Source organism: Vipera berus, assembly GCF_964194415.1.
Source record: "Vipera berus genome assembly, chromosome: 2".
Lineage (NCBI taxonomy): Eukaryota > Metazoa > Chordata > Lepidosauria > Squamata > Viperidae > Vipera > Vipera berus.
In genome coordinates, this window is record NC_138203.1 from 180816172 (window position 1) to 180842153 (window position 25982).

Consider the following 25982-nt stretch of genomic DNA (forward strand, 5'->3'; position numbering starts at 1 on the left):
TGGGGAGAGGGGAAGGAAAAAATATTGCCTCAAGAACCCATAGAAATACATGTTAAAAGAGAATGACTGTGTAAATGGAATATTCTCAGTTAGATCCTTACCAATCATGCTAAATAGAATTGCAGAACAATATCTGATATTATTATCCCCTTTGAAATGAAATGTTCCCTTTGCAGTACAAAATGTGTTGGGTTCATCCTTTTCTTTTTCTTTTTTTTTCAAAAAAGGATTATTTATATTGTAATGTATCTGGAAGCCAGAAAATAAATTCTTCAAGTATTCTAACAGGAGTCACTTTGAAATGAGTTGTTTCAGGTTTATTTTTTTTTAAAAAAGGTGTTCAGTCAACCAAACCATTTTTTAGACAGCTACATGCAGAAGGCAGGCCCTTAATTGCTACTAGACTGAGTACAGATCAGTGATGGCAATGGAGATACAAGAGATTGCAGAACAAGGGAAATAGCAAGGAGATTAGGACTCTTACAGCTCATAGTTTCACCACATCAAATTTTGTTTATAGGAAGTGAGCAAGGACACATTTTAGTGCCAGTTGTATTCCTCTCCAGCAAGCCTTGGCAGTGGTAAAGTTATACTTATCTGAAGGATCCGTCTAAATTTGCCTTGAAGTTGGAAAGAATCTGCTAAGGCTACCCAAAGGAAATGGGGACTGCAATTTGTCAAGGAGTACACATTCTTTTCATAGAAGATATGCAGTGATACCTGGAACCACGACAAGTAACTTGTGCAAAGTCTTTGTGACGGCTTTCTTTAAATATGCAAACATTTCCATGTATTGCATCTACTTAACTTTTTTGGTCATGCTTCCTTTGGTTAATTATAGAGCTGGATTTTGGCCTTTTTCTTTTCCGAAGAGATGTGGATCCGTTGGCAAACTATATATTTCCTTTTTGTTCCACTGGAAGCAGCACACTCTTCTAATTTACGATGTGTGCTCCAGGAACAACTTATCCGTTAAGTACAATAGGCCTAGGGCCCACAAAAAAGTGACTTCTCCAATTTAGTAATGATGATGTGCAATAGACATAATTAAACTGCAACTCTTTATTATTACAAAATAGTATTTAGATTATTTACCATTCCTTATTTCTTTGTACAAATATGACAAAAATATTGAATTCATATAAAATATAATTTGTAATAGCATTTTTAATGGAAGGAGGGATCCATAAAGGCAAAAGTGCTGTGGGACCACAAAAGTCATTATTTAGCTTGATGGGTGCCACATCACCTTTGGCATAGGTCAGGGGTAGGCAACCTTGGCTCTTTTATGACTCGTGGACTTCAACTCCCAGAATTCCTGAGCCAGTGTGGCTGGCTCAGGAATTCTGGGAGTTGAAGTCCACGAGTCATAAAAGAGTCAAGGTTGCCTACCCCTGGCATAGGTACTCCAATTTGTCCTTAAGGTGATGTTCCCTTTTTAAGTACACTCAGATTTACAATAGGCCATGCCAGCAAGAATTGTATAATTACAGATACTTACTGGGGTACGTTAACTTGATTATTATCATCATTTCCCTATTTGGAATGAGTGAGGAATGAATGTAGAAGACCTGCATTAGATAGTAATTTTTTTCGAAGTATCACTTAAAAATCAGATTCCCTGACATTCCACTCTTCCAATTCTGGGTATATTGTCCTATGATTGGTATTGCAATTCAGATACATTTTTATGTTTCAAAGATCTTTTCTTTTCTGTTTTGATTGGTATATGTTGTCTCACATGTTTTATTCCAAGTAGCCTTCCCAATTCCAATGACAGTCTATTTCCTATGTGTGCACTTACGTTTTTGAAATATGATTTTATAATGCTCTTTCCAGGCTATTATAATTAACATTTTTGAAGCTGCATTTTTTTACTAGCAGTCACTGATATTAAAGGATTCATTGTTCTTGGTTGGGGATTTGGACTCCTGATATTCTTTGAGTTTAAATTCATAAACATTTCACTAAAGCAATAATGTAAAAACCTATCTGTCTGGGTCAGGGTCTATGTATATAATGGTGTGTCTATGATGTTAACAAGCGAACTGAAACCCTAATAAATATGGGTCAGCAGTGGCACGCCCCAGAGTTAAAAAATAACACTTGTTTATGAACACATAATACTGACTAATGATAAATAAGCCTTTTTTCTGCTGTTCTTGCTTGGGGACATGCAAGTAAGCTTTGCTGTGTTGGTTTTTAAGCAGGGGTTTCTGTTGTGCAAACCAAACAAAGGCTCAGCAAACATTTTCTTATTCTGTTCTAGACATGATAAGTCAAAGGTCCAAAGGAGGCAAAAACAGTGGATGTGCTCAACTTGGCACAGGAAGGGGTACTCTGCGTCTTCGGGCCAAGGGGCCAGCCACCGTAGAAGAACAGGTGTGTTCCATGGTCCCAACTACATTGGTTAGAAAGATAAGTAGCTCTGCTGAGAAAGTGGAGCCCTTTCTTCCATCCAAGGATAAGACAGAGCAGATAGCTACAAAGCTCTGTTGAGAAGGATGTCCTGTAACACACCAAGCATCACTTCTGCTGCCTCATCTTTCTGTGCCTCACTTTCCTTCCTCATTTCTGTGTGGCAAAAAAAAAAAGTGGTGGGAACGACAGAATCAGCGGCAAGCAATAATAATAAAAACAGGCTGCTCTACCAAACTTACATTTGCAGATCTTGGATCAGAATTCTTCCCCCTTTTGTATTGTTTCTTTTAATTCGTTTTTCCTATCTCTGTTTTGCTGCACTGTAACCACCATCAGTTCTGTCTTACTGGGCATAGTTACCGTATATGGATTGGTTTTTTTTCAGTTAGCAGAAGGGGAATATTGTTGCTATTTTGGTAAGTATGATTTTTTTTCTTTTCACAGCCCTCTGCATTTGAGGAAAAGGCCATTGAGAAGGTGGATGATCTTCTGGAGAGCTACATGGGTATCCGTGACACAGAGTTAGGTAAGCTTTTTTTTTTTAATCTGGATCCTAATTTGCTAAGGCAGCCGATCACAGCCTATTCCTACCTGTTTTTACTCCTGTGCTTAGGAATATAAATAAATGTGAGGGTTTCCTTGTGTCCTTCTTTAGATTTATGTTTAGTTCTATAGGCTCTATGCATATAGCCCTATAAAGTGTTTGGAGATAGAATTAATGCTTATTTCTGATTTTTTATTCCTCTGCAGCTGCTACCATGGTGGAGTTGGGCAAGGACAAGCAAAATCCTGATGAATTTGCAGAAGCATTGGATGAGCAGCTGGGTGATTTTGCCTTCCCAGATGAGTTTGTCTTTGATGTCTGGGGAAGCATTGGAGATGCCAAGGTTGGGCGCTACTAGGACTGTAAACATACTAGACCCCCCCTCCCACAGAAACTATGGACAGACTGGTGGTGAATCTGGAACACTACAGCGCCCTCACCTTGGATGCTGGGCCCACTGATTGGAAGGAGCCCTAGAGCAATAAGTAATGTGCATTATTGACTGGAGTGTAATGTGAACTGGGGGCAGAATTTCTGCTGCTGTTGCTTGCTTCCAGCCCCCTCTTGTTGGAAATTCCCTCAGCCCCTGGGTACAACCAAGCCATTCAGTTTGCTCTGTTTCCTACTCTGAGCTAGGTGCTACCAGTTGCTTCATACAGTTTGCTATTTCTTAGAGCGGTATGGCTGCTGCATGTTGGATTTCTAAGTTTATTCTGGTTTGAGAGCAAACATAACTGGAAAATCAATTCAGATTTAGGTGGATGACAAGCAGCTTTTGTTTTGAGAATCAGATACTCTCCATGGGAACTGAAGGAAGGACGGACAGAGTTGGCTTTTTCAGTTCTAATAAAACTGGAGGAGAGATCCTAGCTCTGCATATTTCCTCTGAGCAGGTTGGTGCCTGAGGAGACACATGTCCTAGTTCTTCTGAAAGCTTGATCACCCTTCACCAGTTCACCTGTCATTTGTGTTGGTACGAGGCACATACAGACAGCCCCTCCCTCCAGTATGAAGTATCGCTGCTGATTCGGCTAGGCATCAATTGCGGAACCTGATCTGGCCTCAAGTATTGTGGCTGGAAAATAATCCACACACAGTCAGTCACTACAGAGAGCACATAAAGCATACGTATGTAACATCTAACCCCCGAGTACCTGTCCTTATGGATTGGGCCTGGCACATGCTGCTGTTTGAATGTTACAGTCTCAGAACCACGTGCCGTTTTCAGCCTCATCCACCCTGCCCTTTTTAACTCTATATTTGGGCTTTTAATCCCTGGCAACTCGTGATGTGTGGATAGTACAAAGGCTATTGTGTGTGTTCTTTCAGGGGATGGAACTGTATTGAATATCATTAATTCAGTGACATTTTCTCCTCCACCTCACTGATTCTAGGATATTCCATTTCTAGGCTGGCTATAGCAAACTCTTCTTTTCAAAAGTAGGGTTTTTTGTGGGGGGAGGGGGGTTTCTCCCAAAATTTGGGGACTGTTTCCAGGAGGAAGGGCAACAGCAGAAGTCCCTTGTTGTCTTTCTATGGGCATACCCTTCTTAATGCCTGTCTGAACTAATTTTGTCCTGCTGACCTACCTCCTAGGGTTGGCCCAGTTAATTTCTTGTTATTTATATTCTTTCAGCCATGTGCTCCTTCTCAAATTCTGGGCCTCTCCCCTGTGCCACAATCCATTACTGTAATTACCCAATAGTTAATAAGACCTTCACATACACCTTACAGCCTCAGCTCACCTACTGTATCTCTAAAACACTAATTCCAGGTAAGGTATAGAGCAGAGGTCTTCAAACTCGGCCCTTTTATGACTCGTGGACTTCAACTCCCAGAATTCCTCAGCCAGCATGCCTGGCTGAGGAATTCTGGGACTTGATTTCCACGAGTCATAAAAAGGCCGAGTTTGAAGACCCCTGGTATAGAGCTTGCAGACCTCTAGATTGTACCTCGAGCGCAGAGCATGTGAGGCTCCTGCTAAAAGCCTTGCCGTTTCTCGTGTCCTGGCACTGGAAACCTCTTAAGGAAATCAGGCCCCATGTCCTCCTTGGGCATACTTTTGTATTCTGCAAGTAAATTGTCTTTAAGATAAAATATATCAGTACTATTAAACTGTGTGCACGGTGGTGTGTTTAGAACAGTTTACTCCTAATGAACAAACCGATAACAGTGGAAAGAAGGCAGCGAGCCTGTGGAAAGGGTTGGAGAATCTGTATTACATATTGGGAAAAGAGACGTATCCAGAGCGGTACGGAAGAAACCAGCTGCAGCCGACGGAGTTTTGTCTTCATTTTATTTTAGCTTTTTTTTTTTTGCGCGGCCTTCCCTTGAGAAACTTTACTGCCCTTTCTTTTTTCTCAAGCATTGGAAATTTCTCTCGTAGACCCGTGCCCTATAAACAGCTGCAGTTTAAAAAGGATGTGCATGGGATGGCAGCGGTATTCTTTCTCTCGAGTTGGCATATATCCCGCTCACGTGGAACAATCTGTAGATGACTGAAAAGGATTCTATAGGTGAAGCTGAACCAGAGGATCTGTTGCATGGAGCCAACAACAACAAACAGAGCCTTGGTGGAGCAGTGGGCTAATGCCTCCTTAAGTAACACCAGCTGCCTGCAATTAGTGCAGGTTCGAGTCCCACCAGGCTCAAGGTTGACTCAGCCTTCCATCCTTCCGAGGTAGGTAAAATGAGGACCCAGATTGTTGGGGGCAATTAAGCTGACTTTGTAATAATGCCGCTTGGGGTGTGTGTGTGTGTGTGAAAGCCCTAATAAGCAGGCATATACATAGAATGAAGGCTACTGCTAAGCTTGTAAGCTGCCCTGAGTCTTCAGAGAAGGGCGGGATATAAATGGAATTAAAAATAAATAAATAAATAAACAATTGCATTTTGATAGGTCTTCTGGGATTCTTCCGCAGTCCTATGCGATGGACTTGGGGTATTTAAAAGCTTTTTCCCCCACACACATACATCCTTCCTTTCATACTCTACATAATATGAGTCAAACATTAAAGTTATTGGAGATTTTCTGAAGAATCTTTTAAAGATCGTATCTTTTAGAATGCCCTCGGTCTTTAAATAGGGAAGCATTCATTTCCAGAACTGCTTTACAAAGATCAACAGCATCGTGATCTTTGACCACAGGCTTTCTAATATAAGTCATGACACGTATGTAAAAAGGATAGGCAAGAGGCAAAACGCAGATGCTGACTCCCCAGCGTCTGCCAGCTTGAAGAGAAACCATTGCAGGAGACTGGTGAAAATTAAAATGAGTATGGCCCAAATCAACTGAAACACTCACCCCCCCACCCCACCTAAAGCAGGGGTCTCCAATCCCCTGTCTGTGGACCAGTACCGGGGCTGCGGCACGCCAGCAACCCGTCCACACAAACGAGCAAAGCCCCATCTGCAGGATGTAGGCAGCACACAAAACCACACACACACACACACCCAGTTGGTGGAAAAACCTCTTTCCACTTAACCGGTCCCTGGTGCCCAAAAGGTTGGGGACCTCTGATCTGAAGAAAGAATAATACTGCTTCCCCCTCTTTCCTGCATCCTTTTAAAGTGGCTTCTGCTAGAGGGCCTTCTTATTACTCGGCTTTTCTACTGAAGGCACTCCCTGTCCCATAGAGGCTACAATGCAGATGGATGCTAGGCTTTGCCTCAAATGCTTCTGCCAGCATTGGAGTGGGACTATCAGCTGTGCCTTTGAGAAGCCCAGAGCAGGAATAAACATACCCTGTTGCTAATTAGGTTTGGGCTAGGAAATGGGATATTTCCCCCCATGGGATATAAAGAACAAACAATGAGGTGGGAAGAGTCAGTTTGTCCATTTGTTTCAGGATGCACAAGATGAGATGGAATTCAGGTCTAATCAGATTCATTAGGCTCATGTGCCAGATGAAATATTTTTCCATCTGTCAAGAGACTAGCACAGTAGAGGAAGGCTGGGAACACCACAGCTTCTAGTCTGCTTCTGAAAACATTGAGGTGGGGGTGGGGCAAGGACCCCCTATCCTTCCCCTTTCATTTTTTTAAAATCCCATTTATATCCCACCCTTCTCCGAAGACTCAGGGCGGCTTACAATCTAAGCACAAATCAATGTGCTTAGCAATAGCCTCCAAAATGTGTTCTAAGAATATACTAAAGCATTTGGGATAGTGTTTATTAAACTTGTCTTCACACTTCCTGATTTTGCTTTATTTGCGATCTACTTGGGTCCATTTAAATTTATGTATAAAGACCAAATTTGAAGACTGCTGGAAATTGGTGGGACTGTCAAGTGTTGAGAGGTTGTGTTAGAATTAGCCTGCTCTCTACACTCCCAACACCAAGGACTCCTTGCATAGATGCATGGCTGTAAAAAAAGCTTTGCTCCAGCTAAGTGGCTCACTCTGAGATGGGCTTAATCCTCATGAACAGTCCTTTTCACACTTCACAGCATTGTCTTGGTTGATGCTTAGCCAGATGATATGTGGGTACCAGTTGTCCCAATGGATTTCACACAAATGAAAACCATCCATTTGCAGGAGCCCAGAACGGACAAGTGCTTTGGGGCAGTTTTTAATCCAGAGCCACTGTTGAATAGCCTCTCCACAGGAATAGCACAATTCCTATTACCTTCAGTATGCCGGATGTGAATTATAAAATTGATAGTTGAAAAGGCTGAGTCTAATGGTGTGACATTCTTTAATGACCACAATCTTTTCAAGAAGAGCAACTGTTTTAGTGTCTTATATGGGAAAAAAAATCTAGTGGCACCTTAAAATGTTACAGAATATCATGTACAGTAGATCTTTTTAGATCCTAGCTCACTTCCCATTTTTATTTTTGCCATTCCCTCCATGGGCTCCCTTGTCCCAAACGGCACCTCTGCCAATATCATATGTTCTCACAGAGCTGAACTCTGTGCATCTATGATGTAGAGTAGGTAGCCTGATGGTTTAGACCAGGGGTCTTCAAACTCAGCCCTTTTATGACTCATGGACTTCAGCTCCCAGAATTCCTCAGCCAGGCAGGCTGTCTGAGGAATTCTGGGAGTTGAAGTCCATGAGTCATAAAAGCCAAGTTTGAAGACCCCTGGTTTAGACCATCATAAGGACATTAATTTAAAATTGCCAGAAAACTGTTGGAAGAGTGTCTAAAGACTAGGTGACTATATGAGAAAAGACTCTGGCGTTCTGGTTCCATCTGTGACCATCTAGATATAAGAGGAAGTTCTAAATCACACAGGCAACTCATATTCTTTTCATGAGGCTGGGGTAGGGAGCACAGAACAAATTCCAGTTAGTCTCATGGCTGGGAACCTTTTTTTTTAACTGCAACAGCCTGTAACTCTTTTACATGATGATGAATGCCACAATTAATCTTGCTTTGTAAAAGGTAGCAGCAGCAAATTTTATTGTGTCCTCAGAATATTTCCTTCCACAATAGTGCAGGAGGAATTTAGGATTCAGTGGGAATCTGGTACATGATAGGTTAGCGCTGTAACCATTCAGATACCACTTGCAAGCCCCATTCCTCAGGACTGTGAAGGCAAGGAATCACTGCAACTTAACACTGAGCATCAGGTGGAAAATATTTCCTTGCAGGCAACCACCAGCTTGGAAGAGATTGATAGATCCTGCGTGATAACTGAGTCACTGAGCACATTCCTAGTGGATTCTATTTTTTTTTAAGGTCTCTCATATAGATTACCTCTAAATGCTAGACAAACACACAACACAGCTGACACAGAATACAATCCAGATGTGCTCAGCAGTTGCCTGATTTTTAGTCTCCCAGATGGAATTGGCAAGCAACCTGCTCACAATTACTGCCTGCTGTATTGGGTTACGGTTTCCATTCCCAAAATCTGCCTCCATTCTTATTTTTCAACAGCCTGTTAAAATATGCAATTTGAACACTAGCCACTCTGTTCCTTGCGGATAAATGCAGTATATAGATTTCATGGTTTGGTCATGAGAATGGCACAGGCCCTAGGTCTCCTGCTTGAGCAGGGGGTTGGACTAGAAGACCTCCAAAGTCCCTTCCAACTCGGCTATTCTGTGAAAATAAACAGCCGAAACCCTCACAAGTTACACATAAGAAAGCTGGTTCTAAGAACTGATATTTGATTCTTCCCCCTGAGTTTTTTTTCTTAAGATGCTAATATTTTTGAAAAGAATAAGAGTAGGTAACATTTGTAAAATCAGCAGAGGTACAATTTTTCTGCCACAAAACAGTACCTGTGGCAGCCAGCCTATCATGCAATCGAAAGACGGGCATAACTCATCTGCTCCAATTGAATTCTGCCTTAAAAGTGTAAGTTTCATTGACTTGGATGAACCTGTCTTCATATTACAGGATTTAGGGTTTCTGATGAGATTGATCACCATCAAAATTAAGGTCCAGGAGAGCTTCAATCATCAGCATCTTCAGCTTGTTAAGACCGTCAGATATCTGTTCAGAGAAAAAGTTGCTTTTTTATTTTTTATTTTTTTTTTAGAAATAAGTAGGCGAACATTCCTAATACTCATTCCTTCTCCTATTTTACTCATAACAACAACTCTGTAAGGTGAATTGGGCTGAGAGTGACTGGCCCAAAGTCACCCAGCTGGCTTTTGTGCCTAGGTAAGACTAGAACTCACAGTCTCCTGGTTTCTAGGTTAGTGCCTTAACTACTGTACTAAACGTGGCTCTTCTTTTTGAATCCTTCCTTGATCATAAACCAAATCTCCATCTCCATCTTCCAGGAGGACTATCAGCCCTTCTTGACACAAGCAAAACAGAAATTAGGTTGAAAAGATGCATATGCTGTATTAACTAACGCAGACATGGCCACCAGGTGGGGCCACTAGATACATTTCAAGAGTAAGGTGGTAAGCCAAACCTTATAGAGATCTGTCCCAATGCACATATATCACCTGAACAGTAAGCCTGCTTGCACAAGTCCTAAAGGAACTGCCTTCCCCTGGGGCAATCTCGTATTCAAAGCTAACACTAAATTAAATTCTTGTAGCTCCAATGCCGCCTGTTTATTGTGAAGCTGACAAACTGATCTTGGAGCAGACTTCAAACCAGATTCTACCTACTGTACAATCAAAGAATTCAGCATGAAATCACGCATCTACTTCAAGGCCCCATGCTTACACCTATACAGAGAGCGAGAGAGAGAGAGAGAATCTCAGCTGACCTTGGTATATAGCAATGGTGTCAAACTCGCCGCATCACGTGATGTGTCGCGATGTATCGTGACTTTTTTCCCCTTGCCGGAGCTGGGGTATTATGCATCCGGCCAGTAGGCCGGCAGTTTGACACCCCTGGTATATAGTCTCTAGGCTGCTTGCTAAGCCTTGGCTAGAAGGATTGGAGGGGCTCAGGTTGAATTTAAATAAAGCTTGTTAGGTCCCAAAGCCATCCATTCCACTGGCTATTTGCAAGAGCAGCCAATCTGAATGAGAACAAAGCAAATCATAGTTCTTTGGAATATTGAAAAAAACAGTTGAACATTCTTGCTTGTAAATATCATACTTAGTTCAAAGTTTCCTCAACCCAGTGAAATGCAGGTCCATTCAAGACTGGTTTCTTACACAATAAATAGTTTAATCTGAACAGTAATTGGGAACTGTATCCCATTGTAGCTTCGGGGCATTCTTTTGTGAAAGACCAAGGTAACAAATAGTACCAAATGTTTTTTTAAAACAAATTCTACCCATTTACTCATTTTCTATGCATATACATCAGTTCAATATTCTTTATATAAGGGAAGAAAGTCTCACTTCCAGAACAGCCCATCACTTTTGTCTCTTCTAATGTTCAAGGCATCTTTCTTACAAAATAATGACTTTTCATTAGTAAAGGCAGACATACTCCCAACATCCTTTGAAGGGTGACTTGCCAACATTACACACTCTTATTTTATCCTAGATTGTAATTTATAGTAGTTTGAATGCAATGAGATGCACACCACCTTTATGTACACAGCTTTTATGTACATATTCTACATTACTGTAATGTTTTGTATTTATATTCCGGCACTTAAGTATGGCACAAGAATGATGCAACAGGTAGGACACTGCCAGGGAGCAAAAGTGAAGTTTTGTTCATGTAGCCCATAAAATACTTCAGGAAAAGTCAGCTCCACAAAACGATGTTTGTGTTTTTAGGAGTCATGGTAAATGTCTCCAAGCTGACAACTGAAAAGGTGGATGCTGCTTCAATCTCTTTCCTCTGAAGTCCAAAAATACATTTTGCCCATCTCCTCCTGGTTTTGCTCCAAAGTTGGCTCCAGGGACAAAGCTCATGGCTAAGTGTAAGACTTTGATCCAGCTCTGGCACAGATAAAGCATAGGCTCATCTTGCCAAGTTACTCCTAGATTTATGAGGTGGAATGAGACAGCAAGATGCCATGTCTCTTTGGGTCTGAGAGACGAGAAGCCCTGCCTTTAGGAACACTTCCCATTCTGGCACTCACACCTGGGTTTCAGTTTTGGCAGAAGGATGAGGGAGGGAGGGAGGGAGAACAGTACTCCTAAAAGGAGGTACACCAGACGGACCTGTTCTCCACAAAGTTGCTGACCCTTGCCAGGATGTCAAAGGAAAACATTGGTTTGCAGGCTGTGGGTTTAATGTATTCCGTCTCCTCCCTAGTAATGATTCCAGAACAAGAAATCTTAACTTTCCTGTAATGAGTGCAAAGAAAAGGCATTTTCTTCTCCCAGAATAGACTCTCTGGGGGGACTTTGATAGACTTGTCATTGCTCCTCATTTAGCCAAGACTGTGATCCAAGTGTCCATCAGGCTTTAACAAAATGTAAAATGGGATAACTAGTATTGATGGTGTCTTGGGAAGGAAGGAAGGAAGGAAGGAAGGAAGGAAGGAAGGAAGGAAGGAAGGAAGGAAGGAAGGAAGGAAGGAGGAAGGAATCTCAAAGGGATGACAAAAATGAACTGAATGTGAAATATGACAATTTGTGAGGAAAGTTCCTTATATGGACATTCCTCTCAGTCCACAAAACAGAGCAATACAGAATCTGTCTCAAAGGAGGAAGATGCTGGAGTTTTCATTCTGTTGTGGGGGTTTTTTGGGAAATGTAGCTGGCTGTTAGGAATTGAAAAGAAAGGTATCTAACAGCCTGAAATTGATGTAGCACTGAATGCCTTCAGTTGGCATTAGCAGCCATTATCTTACTTTCTTCCCCTTGGCACAGATTATAGGAGCAATGTCAAAGGAAGAAGAATATTTGTCTCTTTCTCACTTACTAAATGAGAAATGCGAGGGCATTTAAGTCATCTAGGCTTCTTGAAACACATTTCCAGATTATGAGCAACTTTGTAAGAAACCAGGCACTAGCCTTGAGCCCATGCAAGATAAAACTAAATCCTAAATACCATTCCCTCTATTCAGCGCACATAGAAGTCTATGTTGGCTAGATTTCTTCTTGCTTTCTGAAAGATTTTACTCATAAGTTGGGGAAAGGGGCTTAGATACCTTTCTTTTCATTACCTAACAGCCAGCTGCATTTCCCCAAGAAATAGAATTCTTTATTGGCCAAGTGTGATTGGACAAACACAAGGAATTTGTCTCCAATGCATAAGCTCCCAGTGTACATACAAGCAACAAGTGATAATTGTAGTGTATGCTGGGCTCGCATACACATGTAGCAGCCGCATCAGGAAGTGCGGAGCTGGACAGCTCCGTGCAGGAACTACATTCGGCGGAAAAGCCGGATTTAAAGGGATTGGCCGCCTAGCCGGCGGGAAACCAGGGTTCAAACCTATTGGTCAGGCATTCGCCTGGGCAGGTATAAAAGCATGCCCAGGTAACCATTGTCCGGCCGTTCAGACCACGCTACCACCAATAAAGTTTATACACACACCTACACCTGCGTCTCATCAATCCGCGAACCCAACTTAACAATAATCATAAAACACAATCATCATAAGTCATAGATACAACACTCAGTGATAGTCATAGGATACTAAAGCAATCAACATAAATCATAATAGGATACTAAATAAAAGGAATCAACATAAATCATGAGATACAACATTATAGTCATAAGAATTTAAGGAAATAGGTAATAGGACAGATGAGAAGGATAATTAATGCAGCCCCATGGCATAAACAGTGTGGTGGGAATTATTTGTTTAACAGGGTGGGGGGGAGGGGGGAGGGGGGAGGACTGTCTTTGTGTCTGGTTGTTTTGATGTGCAATGCCCTGTAGCAGCGTCTTGAGGGAAGAAGTTGAAACAGTTTATGTCCAGGATGTAAGGTGTTTGTAGATATTTCCACAGCCCTCTTTCTGGTTCATGCATTGTACAGGTCCTCAATGGAAGGCAGGCTGGTTGCAATCATTTTTTCTGCAGTCCTAACTATCTGTTGAAGTCTGTCCCTGTCTCGTTTGGTTGCTGTGCCAAACCAGACAGTTATAGAGGTGTGAATGACAGACTCAATAATTCCTTTGTAGAATTGTATCAGCAGTTCCTTGGGCTACAATTTGTATTTACTCCTGTCCTATTCCAAGGCTGACAGAGCTTTAAACATGGAAGAAGTATTAACATTTTCAGAGCTTTCATCTGGGAGCAAGTCATCCTGACATCCCACTAAACCCTTGATTAAAGTGCTATTAATAATAGTGCATAAAAATTGCTTAGGAATAGGAACTGCTTTCTTAGCAGTGAGCCACCCAATAATTCATCTGTTGTGATTCAGGGTCAGCCTGTGGGTTCGGCAGTTGGGTCGGACGACTCAGAGGAGGAGGAGGAGGGGGGTGTTGAAGAGCTTGCTGAGGGGGTTGGACAGCTTGATGAGAGCCCTCAGCCAGGCCCCTCTCACCTGGTCACGACGCAGACCCAGCTGTGTGAGCCTGACAGCGTGGATGAAGATGACCCACAGCTGGCCCTGTTCAAGGATGCCCGACGCAGGAGGCAGTCAATCAGGAGTAAACAGAGGAAGGCAATGGGGCTCCTCGGAAGGAGGCAGAGAGAAGCCACGCCCTGAACTGTATTTAAGGGGGAATGCGTGGGATGGCTGGTTTGCTGAAGGCAACCACTTGAAAAGCTCCTGTTTCTTGGTTCGTGTCTTGTTCTATTTGTTTTTGTAGCAATAAATTTGGCAGGCGTAATTCCAGCCTCTTGCCTTCTTGTAAAAGGGGTTGTCCCTGCCTTTTCTGCAGGGCCGGTAGCAGGCTGGTACAGAACATCATCTGCTTTCATGCTTCTACCATCAGTACAATCTGCAGAAATTAGTTGATGGTGATACTATGAAAACATTAATCTCCTGGCTTGTCCAGATCAAGGGCACTGACAAAAAATAGAAACAAACCAGGCAGGTTTTTTTTTCCTCTTCTCCCTCCCCCACCCCAGTTTGGGAACCCTCCCCACAATTCTAGGTAGCCTATAACTACTAACTGGAAATATTTGAATGTTCTCACACTGCAGGAATCCTTTGGTTTATGGTAAAGATAGCTATGGCATTACTTCTTAAAAACAGAATTAGCTTTATGATGCAAGATCAGTAGGCCTCCAACCAAGGCGCCTCTTCTCAATTCCAGCTAATGCCTAGCCAGTCCATGAACAACCTCAAGCAAGGATGAAGATGGCCAAAAGATCTAAATTGAAGCCAAAGTTAGAATTATACTACATTTCCACTGGGACTTTCGAAGACAGATGGATGGATGTTGGATGGATAGATGGCATTGCAAGGATAGAAAAGAGAACACTGCCCATATTATTGCAGATGAGTTGGAAATAAAGTGTGGGAACACATGGTAGCCAACCACAAGGAGGAGTAGCATCAAAGCCCCACATAGAAATATTTATCCTACTGCAAAAATTCTGAATTTTTGATTCTTAGGGAATCATATCTGCCTGTCAGGATTCACCCCATGTAAATACATAGATTATATCAACTCCAGTTCCACTGCTAATGTTTTTTCTATACAAATGTAAGAAGGAGAAACATTGCATTGAGTCTACTTACTCACAGAAGACTGTACTAAGCTGGAAAAAAAGCTAAGTCTTCCAGGTCTCACTCTTATACCAAGAGTGAAAATCCTGTGTTCTTCCAGAGTTTGTTGGACTATAACTCTGATCAATCTAGTCAATTTAGCTAACATAGTGATAATGGAAGCTGTAGTACAACAACCTATGGAAGTGGCAAGATTTTCATGAACACTATTTCATTTTGTCAAGTGAAATAACCATTAGGTCAGTCATTAATATGGCCATATTGTCAATAATCCTCACCTCTAGATCTTTATATGGCTCAAAACCAAAGGCTGTAGCTTTGATTGGTTTGTGTTTTTTCTTAACTTTGTTTCCATAATCTTTCTCTGATTATTATTGTACTCAGTAGATAATCTTTCTCTCAGATCATAGAACAAATCACTGAACTGTACAGATCAGTAAGCATTGTTTTGCCTAACAAAGCAAGCTACCAGCTGATGAGATTTTCTGACCATTGTTCATTATCTTTCCCCTATGTGACAGAATGGTTTTTGATATCTCATCCTATCCCAAATTGAAAACCTGCCTCATTCACTCTGGGGTATCTCACATCTATCACTCCTAGAATAGCCAGTGTGAGATAAACAATGATGGCTTCTTCATATGGTATGTCTTACCTCTCATAACTCTCATCATCTTTATTCCCCTTCAGTAGATGGTTCCAGTCATTGGTTTAAGGTGAGATACAAGGAAGATTGGGGTTGCTTGTCCTACATAATTCCTTCTCTATACCAGAAGTCCCCAACCTTTTGGGCACCAGGGACCGGTTACGTGGAGAGAGGTTTTTCTGTGGACCGGAGGGGGTGTGGTTTTGTGTGCTGCCTGCATCCTGCAGATGGGGCTTTGCTTGTTTGCATGGCCCAGTTGCTGCCATGCCGCAGACTGGTACTGGTCCACAGAAAGGGGATTGGGGAGACCCCTGCTCTATACAACTGCATTATCCAACCCTTTCATAGTTTAGAGTTCCATGGCGGACAATAAGCATCGTGTGTGGAACTGACCAGGAGATTTTGATTTCAGTCGTAATCTGGGAACATACATGTAATAAAAACTGATAGAAATGGCTACTCAACCTGCTTCAAGAATTATGAGAAGAAAGGCAAACACATTTGTTTTTATAATATAAAAATCCAGCAACTTACTGTGGGTAAGGCGTTAAGAATATGAAAATGTCCCAGTGCAATTTGACCGCAGGTCCATCAAGCCTGGAAGTCAGTGTCCTATGAAATGACTTGGGAACTTTAAAACAAAAGTTAAAAACTGGATAAAGAAGACAGGGATATGTATTGCGAATGATAGCTCAGAAAATGGCCAACTTACTAAGTTGAAGTATGTTCTGATGCAATCATGAAGAGGTTGGTGAGATGTGGACTACAGCATTCAGTTTCTCTTTATCAGGCGAGTGCAGTTTTCCCTGAAATATGTTGCCTTCTCTAGCAGCTCCTAGAATTCCTGACCAGCACTTCCAACATCTGCCAGGGCTTGCAATGCAGGCTCCAACAACTGGAGGGACATAGGTAGGGAAAGCTGGGTGATGGCACCCAAACAGAGCTTATTCTGACCTTGTATGGATATAAATCTGAAAACTCATTATTCATACATATCATTCCAGTGTTTTAAGTAGATTTATAGCAAGCACACATTAAAGGCAATGAATTACAGTATAGGCACGGTTGAAATGCAGATGAAGATCATCTCAGTCCAGAGCAGATGTGGGTGGCAGAAAGAGATGAAATGATGAACAAATTGCAAGATATTTAAAGAATGCCATGCTAAAAAGAGCTAAAATAATTTATAGCTTAGCCTGGTCAGACCGCTATTGAGCCTCGGTGATCACCCTTTGATAATTGAGAATCCCGGGATGGTAAGAAGCAGAATGCTCTGGGATCTCTTTGGATCAGGTTGCATCTAGGCTTCAGTAAATGCCAGGATATTTTAGGATTTAGGGGATTGTGAAATGAGCTACAGAGATGAGTAGAGCAGTCAATGCTAGGCAGGATGGGCAGGTAGACTAAGAAGTGTTTGAGGACAGAACTAGAGGTGCAGAAGAAGCAAACACCCTCTTCTCTTGAATTCAGCTCTACCCTGGAATGTTCCCCTTCTTTGCTTCCCCTGTGGGCCCCTCTGACTTGGATGAACCTGGATGAAGACGGGCAGAAAGCTAAAAAGTGCAGCATTTTTCTCTGTAAGGGAAACCACTCCCCTCATTTTTCCTCTTATTTATCACAGGGGCATAGTCTATGATTGAGAAAGAAACCAGAAAATAGTCAGGCAATGGTCACTTTTTAAAATCATTGGGAGCTTGCTCCTTCATAGGCCCAGCATCCATACAAACACAGGTCACTTGCCTCTCTGCTGCTGGGTGTGTGTGACAAGCTGATTGTGCTCATTCTTCTGAGAAAGGAAAGCCTCTGGAATAAGAAGCACTGCATTGGCAGACATAACAGGACAGAAAACAACCTGTGTGACTAACAACCCAGCGTATGAATCCACTGAGTGATATTGACTGGAAATATTTAGAAAAACTGCCCTGCCTGGTCCCTCCTCCCACGTTCAATCATGCCTCCATCCACATATGTATGGAGAGACTCAGTTCTGGAGTTCTTGTTTGTGGGGAAATGGAAGGACATATTGATTGCACCTCCATGTTTGCAAACATCACGCCTTGATCTCTGGAGTGTGATTGGCATTTACAATTTATTGGCTTTGAAGCAAAAATGGGTGGGCTTGAACTTCACGCTCACTGCTCATCGTGGTTTGGGGGGAAAATTTGTACACCACTAATTATTTAGAAGGCTGCCCAAGGAAGTAGCATTACTGGCAAAGGTGAGTTCGCACTCTAGATGGTGGAAGAGCCAGCCTTAGAAGAAAAACATACATTATCTTGGCGTTTGGACTGATGTTCTTCTTACAGAGGTGGAAATACTTGGGTCGAACACATCATAGACCCAACTTCAAAGAAGCCCTGTGAAATCTCCTAAAATTAAGGATACAATTCAAGAAAAAGAAACAAGCATTTTAAGGCTTACAGATTCTCGTAGAAGGGATTTAAACTATTTACAGAACCAAAGGCACCTAGAAATCCTTAAACATTGGATGGAATGTTCTTTAGCTATAAACAGTAAATATGTTTTAAGAAAATGGAAGAGTTTCAATAGTTTTTCCAAATTTGCAGAATCTCTGGGTTACCAAATACAGAGGAACCATACATATATGAGGGTACAGTTTCAAAGATATGCTTTACTCTAGCAATATTCCAAGCAAAGTCCCACACAAAAATTACTCTACCGAGTTGCTGTGTCAAGCAACACAAGTCCTTCTTCTGAATTGCAAATGAAGATGTCATGTTGTTACCTCACTTTATATGTTGGCTCTGAGGTCTCTAACACAGAGACTTCATTGCCCTGTGTTAATCCCCAAATAACACAGAGAGCAGAGCTGGACCTGATATCTACACTGTGTGCAGTATTTCATGTACGTCCTCAATGTATTAATCCTCAGAAATCAAAGTTCATAGTAATCTGGATAGGATAACAAACTCAATTTTGTCTGGAACTACAATTTCAGCCAGATGCAAAGCTCTCCCTCTCTACTCCTCTCCCCTGTGGCATGCAACTTCTTCACATGAGCCTGAACACGATGGAAGGCTGCTTCTTGCAAGAATCAGGTGCTAAGAATTCTTGTATCTCTACTCTGAGGAGTATAGGTAGCCCTCGAAATGACCATTTGTTTAACAATGGTTCAAATTCATGATGACCCAGGAATGTTGGTTCTCCTTAAGCCTGAGATTCCTCGGTGAAAAACTAATTGGTGGGGAGCATGTGGGGTGCAGTTTGGAAGGCTGGCTGGGAAACAACTGTTTTCCTTGCTGAAGTTCCAATCCCCTGGAGGAGTTCTGGGGAATCAGATATATTGCAGAGTCTTTCACACTTTTCTGCACTTTTCTTACTTGATTTACCTTTCTGCCTAAATAACCAAAGTGCATACCAGTAAATCTTACAACTCTGGCAACTTACAATAAACATCCAGAGAATAATTGCTTGAAAATTACTGGGATTAATTTCCAGGACTTTATGCACCGGGCAGTCTCCTCATCAATCTCTGCATCTAGGTCGGAGCTGACCCATATATGCCACTCACTTTCATCTAGCAAAAATAATAATAATAACGTGACGTTTATTAAACTTCAACAAATACCCAAACAGTTAAGTGGCAAAATGAGGTAAAAGGCAGACAAAGGGAAAAGAAGAGAACTAATCTCTTCATAATGCTCAGAGGTTATAAAAACATAATCGCTGAGGCTTAACTGGAATGTGTTGTCTAGGAAGGGTCAATCAAACCTAGGAAGAAACAAGAATGGCAAGAAAGAAGAAGTTTATCCTAATGAGGAGAACTAACAAGACAGGCAAACTCTGGCAAAAAACATGTAAGTGATTTAATACAGAAGAGAAAAGGGATTGTTCAGTATGTACAGGTAGTCTTTGATAGTAATTGAGCCCACAATTATGGTCATTATTTTGTGCCTGTCATTAAGTAGGTCACATTGTGGCAGCCTTTAGGTGAACAAGGCAGCCATAAAGTGAGCACCACAGTCATTAAGCAAATGCCACGATCATTAAGCATACCCATTGTTTACTAGGGGCAGATTTTGTCAAAAATCAGAACCAGCAAAAATGTTGTAAATTGTGGTCATGTGACCACAAGGCTATGTAAAACAGACATAAATGCAGCCCAATTGCTGAGTGGCCAATATGCAGTTACATGTCTGAATTGGGTGGCTGTCAGAACTTCAAATCTGAGATGTAAGTACCTTTTGGGAGGATCCATTATAATTTTGAATGGCCACTAAACAACCAAATGTAAGTCAAGGACAACCTGTAAGGCAAAAAAAAAACCCAACAACCACGAAAGGGACAAGGGATGTTTTCAATATGCAGGAAGCAGAAAAGCTGCCATTAGAATGACAGTGGTCCTCACCATGTGGATGGGGATTGAACAGAAACTGAAGGAATTATTGGCCTGTGCCTTTATGAGATAAGATAGGGCAGGGGTCTCCAACCCCCGGGCCCTGGAGCAGAACTCGTCCATGGCATGCCAGCAACCGGGCCACACAAACATGCAAAACCCCATTTGCCAGATGCAGGCAGCACACAAAACCACACACCCTCCAACCCGTGGAAAAACTTCTCTCCATGGAACTGGTCCCTGGTGCCCAAAAGGTTGGGGACCTCTGAGATAGAGGACAAACGCCTGAACCAGAAGCAGAACTGATCTTGGGGAGAGAATTGGAACAACTAAGTCAATTTGAAATAATGAAAGAAGATATTCTGGAACATGTTGAGAGACTAGCGTAGTTACAGATCACTGGGGTCCTGGTGTCTCCACCCAAGAACCCTTGAAGAATTCAAATGTGAAATTGTTAACCTCTAGCTAAAATTTTATTATTTATCATTCCAATGAGCCACGGCGCCAGATGACTGAAAGGTATCAAACATGACAGCAATATTTAAAAAGGAATGCAACAGTTCTGTATAAATGATAATCAAAATAAAACTGACGTAAGGAACTGAGCCTCGTTGAAAGAAAAGCTGCACAGGTTTTACAAAGATACATCCTGCTTTGCCAATAGTTTAGACTGTTTTGAGTGTTGATGAATGAATGGAGGTGATCTTATTGACACAGTTTGGATTTTTCAAAAACCCTTTGACAAAGTTCTTCACCAAAAGTTTTTGAGTAAACTTAGTCACAGTGAGGACTTCCTTTCATGAAACAGATAAAAAATTACTATGAATTGAATTGAAATCGTTTTTTTTAAATACTTATAATAATAATAATATTGGAAGGGACTTTGGAGGTCATCTAGTCCAACCCCCTGCTCAGGCAGGAAACCCTATAACATTTCAGACAAATGGCTGTCCAGTCTCTTAAAAACTTCCAGTATTGGAGTATTCACCACTTCTGGAGGCAGGTTGTTCCACTGGTTAATTGTTCTAACTGTCAGGAAGTTTCTCCTTAGTTCTAGATTGCTTCTCTCCTTGATTAGTTTCCATCCGTTGCTTCGTGTCCTGCCTTCAGGTGCTTTGGAGAATAACTTGACTCCCTCTTCTTTGGGGCAGCCCCTGAGATATTGGAACACTGCTATCATGTCCTCCCTTGTTCTTCACTTCCTTAAACTGGACATACCCAATTCTAGCAACCATTCCTTATATGTTTTAGCTTCCAGTCCCCTAATCATCTTTGTTGCTCTTCTCTGTACTCTTTCTAGAGTCTCAATATCTTTTTTACATTGTGGTGACCAAAACTGGATGCAGTATTCCAAGTGTGGCCTTACCAAGGCATTGTAAAGTGGTATTAATACTTCATATGATCTTGATTCTCTCTCTCTGTTAATGCAGCCTAGTACTGTTTGTTCAAATCCTCCTGTATCTTAAGCCTATTTTCTGGAGTGTTGGCTATTCCTGCCAGCTTGGTGTCATATGCAAATTTGATGAGTCCCACTCGTCCAAATCATTGATGAAGATGTTGAAGAGCACTGGGCCTAGAACAGAGCCCTTATACAAATTATATCACAGTAGTCTTCTGGTCCACTTATTTTGTCACTTCGTCAAAGAATGCAATAAGATTTGTCTGGCATGATCTGTTTTTGACAAAGCCATGTTGCTTTTAGTAATGACTTTGTTTGCTATAAGGTGTTCGCTGATTCATTGTTTGATTATCTTTTCCTGAATCTTCCCAGGTATTGCGGTCAGGCTGATAGGTTTGTAGTTTCTTGGATCTATTTTTTTTCCTTTTTTGAAGATGGGAACTACATCAGCTCTCTTCCAGTCCTCTGGCAGTTCCCCAGTGCTCCAGGATCTTTGAAAAATATAGTTCAGTGGTTCTGAGATCACATCTGCCAGTTCCTTGAGAGCCTTGGGGTGTAATCCATCTGGTCCTGGTGATTTGAACTCATCTAGGCTGGACAGGTGCTCACCATTTTCTTGCCTATCTTAACTTGTGTTTCTAATCTGTTTTTTATGGTAGTGTTTTTGATAGGTTGGACTGTTTTTTCCCTTTATGTAAAGACAGATGCAAAAAATGAGTTAAATAGTTCTGCTTTCTCCCTGTTGCTTGTCACCTTCTTGCCACTTTCCCCCACTAATGGACCAATCATTTCCTTAACTTTTTTCTTGTTTTTCACATGTTGAAAGAAGCTTTTTTTGTTATTTTTGACTTTGGTCGCAAGCCTTAGTTCATTTTGAGCCTTAGCTTTCCTCACTTCATCTTTGCAGGCATGGGCTGTTTGCTGATATTCTGCCTTAGTTATGTGCCCCTCTTTCCACTTTTTATACTTGTCCTTTTTATCTTTCAATTTACCAGAGTGTTCTTTATGCAGCCATGTTGGTTTCTTTTGAGAGCTGTTATTTTTCTTCTTTGTTGGTATTGTGCTAGCCTGGGCTTTTATTATTTCACTTTTCAAAATTTCCCAAGCTTCTTGAATTGTTTTCCCCTTGAGGATTCTCATCCATGGAATCCTTCCCAAACTCTCTCTAAGTTTATTAAAATTAGCTCTCTTAAAGTCAAAGTCTCTAGCTTGACTGTGTTCTATTGCTTGTGTTTCCATGATGTTGAATTCCAATATTGCATGATCACTCCCCCCGCCCCGAAGGCTCCTGTAGCTTCAACACCTTCTATCATTTCATCTCTGTTAGTGAGGATTAGATCCAATATGGCTAGTTCCCTTCTCTACTTTTTGGGAGACAAAGTTGTCTGCTAGGTTTGTCAGGAATCTATTTGATCTTCCACTCAGTGCAGAGTTTGTCTCCCAGTTGATATCAGGGTAATTAAAATCCCCCATTACTATTGTGATGTGCTTCCTACATATCTTAGTTAGCTGACTAGCAAAAAGTTCATCTATTTCCTCTGTTTGTTTGGGTGGCCTATAGTATAAACCTATAGCGATGTCATTCCGCCCCCCCCTTTTATATTGACCCAAATGCATTCAAGACAGTTTTCATCATTGTTGTGCTCTATTTCTGTAGAGATGTAGTTATTTCCTATATAGAGAGCAACTCTACCTCCTCTTTTGTTTGGTCTGTTTCTTTTAAATAATTTAAAACCCTCTAGCTGTGGGTTTCATTTGTGGGTTTCATCCTACCATGTTTCCGTAATGGCAACAGTATCATATCTGCCCCCATTTACCTGAATTTCTAGTTCACCCTGTTTACTGTTCATACTCTGTGCACTGGTGTATAGACATTTGAGTTCTTTATGACTGACCCTGTGTTTACTTTCTACAAAACCTGTGTGGTGCCTGAGTTCCCCTATTTTCTTACCACCTGTTTGGTTAGTGCACTTTGTGTGGCACTTGCTATTAAAAGCTTGATTTTGCTTGACAGAAAGGTTGATATTCTTGTCCACACACACATCTATGTTACATGCACTGATAACCTATAATTTTTATATTGCTGGGGACAGGAATGTTCTGTATCAATTAATTCACTGTCCCCATTGTTTAGTTTAAATACTCCTCCAGAAAATTTGTGAATTTATTGCCAAGTAACTCAGTCCCTTTCTTAGATGGATGCAAACCATCTCTTTTGTACATTTTTTCATTGGACCATCTACAGACAACATGACTAATACAATCAAATCCTTCCCCTTTACACCACTGCTTTAGCCACATGTTGCTATACGCTGGCCTTTTCTATTTTGCTCCTTATACACTCTGAAAAAGTAAGCCTACAGCCTATCCTGCTAAGTTCCTGCCCCAAGCATTGGAAATCATTCTGCACAGAGAGTATATCTTTTTGGGACAGATCATTAGTGCCAAGATGTACAATAACAATCCACATCACAGTCCTTGCTGGCATTCTTGACTATTTTTAAAAAACACTTCTTGTTCCTACTGGCAGTAGCACCTGGAACACACCTGACCTCTTTTGAAACCTGTGTGTCCTTTCCTAAATTTACATCCCTTATAACTGAATCACCAACCAGAAGGTGACTTCTCTTTTTGGATGCCTTTTTCTTCTTGCATGACTGATGTGTAGTACCTGATTCGCACTTCTCCCTATCAAAAACAAGTTCTTCATCTCAGACCACGATCCCCTGCTTATTTGAGTTATCATCACAACTACCTTGACCTGTCTCCTTAAGATCCCTATTAAGGTCAGCAAGGGCACTGTATCTGTTATGCAGGGACACAGCAAAAGCTTTGTGTTTATGGTTCATAGCTCTCACCCTGCCAGATACCACGGTTGTCCACACTGCCTTTCTCTTGCAGGATCTTTGTGATAAAGGGGGCTGATAGCATGGAGGCTCAATAGAGTAGAAGGGCTGAGCTGGACACCTAATTTCTGCCTGAAGAGCACAGATTACAGACCCTAGATAAATAATCTGTCCTTGTAGACTAGTTTACAGATAGGACAGTTTCCAATTCCTATTTGGCCAAGTGTAATTAGACACACAAGGAATTTGTCCCCAAGGCAGACATGTTCAGAACAGAATAACAGAGTTGGAAGACACCTTGGAGCTACCTCCAACCCCTGCTCAGGCAGGAAACCCTGTACCATTTCAGACAAATGGTTGACTAATCTCTTCTTAAAAACTTCCAGTGTTGGAGCATTCACAGCTTCTGGAGGCAGGTTGTTCCATTGATTAATTGTTCTAACTGTCAGGAAATTTCTCCTTAGTTCTATGTTGCTTTTCTCCTTGATTAATTTCCATCCGTTGCTTCTTGTCCTGCCTTCAGGTGCTTTGGAGAATAGCTTGACTCCCTCTTCTTTGGGGCATATTGGAACACTGCTATCATGTCACCCCTCATCGTTCTCTTCATTAGACTAGACATATCCAATTCCAGCAACCATTCCTTATATGTTTTAGCCTCCAGTCCCCTAATCATCTTTGTTGCTCCTCTCTGCACTCTTTCTAGAACCTCAAGACCTTCTTTACATCGTGGTGATCAAAAGTGGGTGCAGTTCCAGAAGGATCTTTTTAACCTGGATGAATGGTCAAGCAAATGAAAAATTCCATTCCATTAAAATAAACATAAAACAATTCTTGCTAGGATCCCCCAAAACACAACTTTGTACCCGTTGATGGGGCTGAACTGCCTGTAAGAAGGAAAAAAAAATCTTCAGATCTTAGTGGCTAATCTAATTAAAAAGTGTATTTAGTGTTCAGCAGCTGAGAGAAAGGACATCCCATGCTTGCAATTATTAGGAAAGATTGAAAATAAAAATGCCAATATTGTAGTGCTGTTATACTAATCTACTGTAAGTCTACATCTGGAATGCTGTGTACATTTCTGGTCAACACACTTGGAAAAAGGTTATAAAAGAGTGTGGGAAAAATTCAGAAGAGGACAAAGAAAATATCAAGAGTCTCAACTTCATCCCTATAGGAAAAGGTTAAAATCTTTGGAACTTGTTAGCTTGGGGAAAAAGGGAAAATAACAGAGGATATGTGTCAACGCTGCTAACTTTGGATGTTTTTGCACTGACAACAGATGAAAATGTAGGCATTTGTTCCTTTTCGCTTTCAGAGTTAGATGATGCTGGGGATGGGGCACGTAAATGAGAGTCCAGCTAGACATAACAACACTACACTTAGCATAAGAATCAAGGTTATTGAACTCGGAGCTGATAAAGAATTGGTGGGCTGGAGAGCTGGAGAGGAAACTGTGCTTCAAGCTAATTGGAGAATGTGATTTATGACTGTTAACTGGAGGAGGGAATTGTGCTTTGATACTATGTGCCCATGGGAGGGGAATTCGGTTTTAGGCTTTGATTATGTAAGTGCCGATATTATGCTACTCAAATAAAAGATCCTTTTAAGGTAAACAATGTCTTGAAGTTCTTTTGAAGAGTTTCATCTGTCGGAACCATGACAATATGATTGAGATATATAAAATGCAAACAAGAAAACGTAGGCTAACTGTTGTCCAGGGAAGTTGACTGGGAGATCTAAAATGGGCAGCAGAAAGCACTTCTTCCCAAAACACATAATTGCCCCGTGGAATTCATTACCATGAGGCAC

The 25982-nt window shown here is 41.4% G+C and overlaps 1 protein-coding gene across 2 annotated transcripts in view; it reads left to right on the forward strand.

Moving 5' to 3' along the window:
* Positions 1–24974, forward strand: part of GIPC1 (GIPC PDZ domain containing family member 1) — a 50596-nt gene extending 25622 nt beyond the window's left edge. Inside the window, exons 5-8 of one of the 2 annotated variants that reach the window (XM_081316703.1) lie at positions 2270–2382; positions 2866–2947; positions 3172–3308; positions 24877–24974. In XM_081316703.1, the coding sequence (XP_081172829.1) occupies positions 2270–2382; positions 2866–2947; positions 3172–3308; positions 24877–24906 (362 nt within the window). In that variant the 3' untranslated portion in view covers positions 24907–24974. Of the gene's footprint in view, positions 1–2269; positions 2383–2865; positions 2948–3171; positions 5839–24876 lie in introns of those variants that run through there. The other variant, XM_081316704.1, reaches the window with a different exon arrangement.
* Positions 24975–25982: the final 1008 nt, after the last annotated feature.